This window comes from Argentina silus, assembly GCF_951799395.1.
Source record: "Argentina silus genome assembly, chromosome: 17".
In the NCBI taxonomy this organism is placed as follows: Eukaryota; Metazoa; Chordata; class Actinopteri; order Argentiniformes; family Argentinidae; genus Argentina; species Argentina silus.
The window spans coordinates 1,765,609-1,770,608 of record NC_139671.1 but is presented as its reverse complement, the minus strand read 5'-3'; the positions used below and the strand labels follow the sequence as shown (position 1 = coordinate 1,770,608).

At 56.2% G+C, this 5,000-nt stretch overlaps 1 protein-coding gene across 1 annotated transcript in view; it reads left to right on the top strand.

Moving 5' to 3' along the window:
- Nucleotides 1-5,000, top strand: part of cep85l (centrosomal protein 85L) — a 53,906-nt gene that overhangs the window by 24,136 nt on the left and 24,770 nt on the right. The window contains exons 3-4 of the mRNA XM_083689443.1: nucleotides 3,847-4,055; nucleotides 4,162-4,737. Of these exons, the coding sequence (XP_083545569.1) occupies nucleotides 3,847-4,055; nucleotides 4,162-4,737 (785 nt within the window). The remainder of the gene's footprint in view (nucleotides 1-3,846; nucleotides 4,056-4,161; nucleotides 4,738-5,000) is intronic.

The window sequence follows — 5,000 nt, the reverse complement described above, 5'->3', positions numbered from 1 at the left end:
GAAAACCTGAGACGTTCCAGTCCCTCCCTGACTATATAAGGCAGGAAAACACAACCCCCCCCCCCCCCTCCCCCCCCAACACACACGTGTGTGTGTGTGTGTGTGTGTGCCTGCCTGCCTGCCTGCCTGCCTGCCTGCCTCAGGCTCTCTCCCCTCTTTAATTTCATACAATAACATCTGAACTCACTCTTAATAAGGTCCAGATCTTGACTGGTGCGTAAAGCCGACCGGGCCGTACTCGGTACAGCCTTCCAGAACCCTTCCTCTGGGTTTGTGTGTCAGTAACAGTAGACCCGGCGTGGCCCGGAACAGAACGCCGCTCCCAAGCGGGTTTCTGTTTTATTGAACCATGTTCTGTCCTGAAGGTTGTCTCTGCTGCCAGCTACCAGCGTTTCTGTTACCACTCACCATAGGCTGGCTTTATGGTCCCTTTCCCTGTGGTCGCCCTAGTGTGTGTGTGTGTGTGTGTGTGTGTGTGTGTGTGTGTGTGTGTGTGTGTGTGTGTGTGTGTGTGTGTGTGTGTGTGTGTGTAGCCCTAGTGTGTAGCTGTGTGTGTGTACATTCCATTCCATGCATTACAATGAGCCTGTCCTCCGATTTCTACCTCCACCAGCCTCCCCTGCGGTACCTCCTCTACTCTAGGCCTGCTGGGTCTGGCTGGGCTGTCTCTCACTAGGATGGCATGAGGTCATTGATGTGTTTCAAACTCTTGAATGTGTCACTGATGTTAGCAGCTGTTCTCCCTGCTGTTCTACCTGGTGAAGTCACCTCAGCAGTAGCCTGCTGTTCTACCTGCTGTTCTACCTGGTGAAGAGACCTCAGCTGTTCTCCCTGCTGTTCTACCTGGTGAAGAGACCTCAGCAGTAGCCTGCTGTTCTACCTGGTGAAGAGACCTCAGCTGTTCTCCCTGCTGTTCTACCTGGTGAAGACACCTCTGCGTGTGTGTGCGTGTGTGTGCGTGTGTGTGTGTGTGTGTGTGTGTGTGTGTAGTATAGTGTGTGTGTGTGTGTGTGTGTGTGTAGTATAGTGTGTGTGTGTGTGTGTGTGTGTGTGTGTAGTATAGTGTGTGTGTGTGTGTGTGCAGCAGCATAGTGTGCTCCAGGTGGTTGGTCTCCGGAGCGTGTTTCCTCAGAGCTGCAGCTGAGTAGGAGACCAGGGCCAGTTCACTCACAACACAGGGGGAAGACTAATCCCTGGAACTAACACATTCCATGGAATGGTCCAGGTTTGAGAATATACATTTGTATTCATGTGCACATTTAGTTTTTACATATTGCTTCATGATCAGAAACCACCACTAGAAAATAAAAAGGTTTATGAATGTGAAACTGTTGTTTGTATGTGGTTGATTCCAACCCATGGAATTGGAATGTTCCATTCTATTCCAGCAGTTAGACTGACTCCCAACAGTAGCCAGACTGGTTTATTAAAACGTGAACCTGTGTGTGTGTGTGTGTGTGTGTGTGTGTGTGTGTGTGTGTGTGTGTGTGTGTGTGTGTGCGTGTGCGTGTGCGTGTGGCAGCAGATCCTTTGGAATGTGCTGTGTCAGAGCCTCAGGAACCGCTCTCACTACCCCCGACACACACACATCCTTCAGCTGCTCTGCATTTGCTCTGACACTCTGGTTCTAACAAAGAAGCACTTTGTCAAACAGTGCCTAAGTCACGTGCCTCCGTCCCTACCTCCTATCCCACATTACACCCCCCCTCTGACCTCCAGCCTCCGTCCCTACCTCCTATCCCACATTACACCCCCCCCTCTGACCTCCAGCCTCCGTCCCTACCTCCTATCCCACATTACACCCCCCCCCCCCGACCTCTGACCTCCAGCCTCCGACCCGACCTCCTATCCCACATTACACCCCCCCCACCCCCCGACCTCTGACCTCCAGCCTCTGTCCCTACCTCCTATCCCACATTACACCCCCTGACCTCTGAGGAGAGGGAGAGGGCGGGGACGGGGTTAGAGGGGACGACCTAGTTGCTCATTTGAAGAGAGTTCTGGGCCCATCCCCCTGTCGTACCATGGGAGGGGGGGGCATGTGGGCCCATCCCCCTGTCGTACCGTGGGAGGGGGGGCATGTGGGCCCATCCCCCTGTCGTACCGTGGGAGGGGGGGCATGTGGGCCCATCCCCCTGTCGTACCGTGGGAGGGGGGGCATGTGGTCGATGCACTGATGTGTGAATGGCATTAATGTGACCTGAGTAGGGGTGATACACACACACACACACACACACACACACAGCCCATCAGCAGGGCCTATTCCAATTCTGACTCAAAGGGACAGTCATGATCACTCTCTGTGACAGACAGGGTCCAGACAGGCCCCCCCCCCTCTCTCTCTGCTGCCCCCTCTCTCTCTCTCTGCTGCCCCCCCCCTCTCTCTCTCTCTCTCTCTGCTGCCCCCCCCCCCCTCTCTCTCTCTCTCTCTGCTGCCCTCTCTCTCTCTCTCTCTCTCTGCTGCCCCCCCCCTCTCTCTCTCTCTCTGCTGCCCCCCCCCCTCTCTCTCTCTCTCTGCTGCCCCCCCCCCCCTCTCTCTCTCTCTCTGCTGCCCCCCCCCCCCTCTCTCTGTCATGCATGACAATGAGCCCGTCCTCCGATTTCTACCTCGGCGGGCCTCCCCTGCCTCTCCAGAGGTTGTTCAGTCCCTGACTGCACAGTGGTGTCGTCTTAATGAGCCGCAGGAAGGCTTTGATCTCCGAGTGTGTGTGTGTGTGTGTGTGTGTGTGTGCGCATGCGCGTGCGTGTGTGTTTCTGGAACACATGAATGTTGGATGTGGGCCATGGATGGTTGCTTAGCTACCGTGTCATGTATTATGGGATGGACTGATTATCGGTTCTGAACCCACTCCTGTCGACTGCACATCCGGGGAGGCTGGTGGAGGTAGAAATCGGAGGACGGGCTCACACGTGTTCCTCATCTGTTCCATGCATTAGAATGAGCCCGTCCTCCGGTTTCTACCTCGGCCAGCCTCCCCTGGCAGGCTCTCAGGATCCCTGTGATTGATTATGAGGCTGTGAGAAGTTCTGCTATCATGCACTTTCAGACCTGCACTGGGGAATTAATTGTGGTGTGTGTGTGTGTGTGTGTGTGTGTGTGTGTGTGTGTGTGTGTGTGTGTGTGTGTGTGTGTGTGTGTGTGTGTGTGTGTGTGTGTGTGTGTGTGTGTGTGTGTGTGTGTGTGTGTGTGTGTGTGTGTGTGTGTGTGTGTGTGTGTGTGTGTGTGTGTGTGTGTGTGTGTGTGTGTGTGTGTGTGTGTGTGTGTGTGTGCGTGCGTGCGTGCGTGCGTGCGTGCGTGCGTGCGTGTGTGTGTGCGCGCGCGTGGAACATGGCAGATGTGCCCAGGGCTGACACCACCTGAGCTCTGCAGACAGCCTTTTAACACACACACACACATTGAACTGACCACTGTTACCAAGACTAGTCTGACATCAGAACACACAGTAGGTTGCTATGTGTACAACAGCCCAGCAACCTCAACTTCTGTTTCCTGTTTCCACCGTCTACACACAGGAAATGAACCGTATAATAACCTTCAGGTCGTGTTACAGACAGGTGTGCAGCTGGAGGAGACACACACACACACACACACACACACACACACACACACACCTGTGTAACACTGGCCATGTTAGCTCCGCAGCTAGCTAGCAGCAGGCTAGCTGTATTATGACACAATGACGCCCGTTAAAATACCGAACAGCAAGAAAGAACTCTTCATTTTACTGAAGGTCACTCAGGACAATCACGGCTTCTAACTCTGTTACACACTGTTAATCTGCTGTCTTCTAACCACTTCTCTCTCCCTCCCTCCCTCTCCTCTTCTCCCTCCCTCCCTCCCTCCAGACCACTCCAGTTCCAGTATCACCCTGTCCTTCCAGCCCCTGCGTTCCCAGGGGGGCCTCCCCACGGCCCACGTCATGCCCTCCCCCTCCCCCTCCTCCTCCAGTGCCAAGCTGAGCGCCCCCTCCCTCGGGGGCAGCCCCTGGAGCTCCTCCTGCCAGCTGACCCCCTCCACGCCCCCCACCCCTCTGGACAGCCCCCTGGACATGAAGGTAACAGCCACAATAATCTGGTTCTTTATTCATAAAGTTGTTACAAGTTGTTATAAAATCTCTCTCTATCTCTTCTTATCTCTCTCTATCTCTCTCTCTCCTCCAGGACCCTCGTCCCGTGCGGCGTTGGTCGTCCCTGACCCGCCTCACGGCCGCGGCTGAGAAGTCCAGCCCCTCCAGCCGGGCCGCCTACCGGAGTGACCCCCACGGGTCCCTGGACCGGGGCCTCCTCTACGGCTACCGGCAGGGCGTGACCCCCGACCCCTACCTCGCCACGCAGGGGCTCCTCCTCCGCTCCCCGGGGGCCGAGGCTCGCTACCGCTACGTGGGGATGAAGGTGGCCGTGACGGACTCCTCCTCCTCCTCCTCACCCCTCAAACCCAACACCCTGGACCTGAGCTACAGTGCCTTACCAGAGAGCAAGGGACCTCCAGGGTCGGGGACGGGCCCAGGCGCGGGCCTCGGCGTGCCCAGCCAGAGGCACCAGGCGGTGACGGTGGGGGGGTCCCCCATCCAGCCGGCCGTCAGGACTCAGATGTGGCTGAGCGAGCAGATGGAGTTCCGGCCGGGCCCGGAGTTGATTGGTGGAGGAGGAGGAGGAGGAGGAGGAGGAGGGCTGTCGGCGTGGCAACAGGAGCAGCAGCAGAGGGAGAGGCTACGGCAGGAGGCGGAGCTTAGCCAGGTGAGAGAGGAGGAGGGGGTGAGGGAGGGAGGAAAGGGGGGGTTGTGAAAGGAGGGGGGCATGAGGGGGCTTGGAGGTTGAGGACAGAGGTTGAGAACATTCTTAAACCTACAATATTTTCTGTACAGTTTGTGTGTGAGTCTGTGGTCGACATTTCCCTCCAAATTGTGCCCTGCCTCATGTAGGCTTATAATTGAGGGTATGTCTCCCCCTGGTGGAAGTGTAATGCCATTATGTCTCCCGAAAGCAGCACAAAAGAAGCA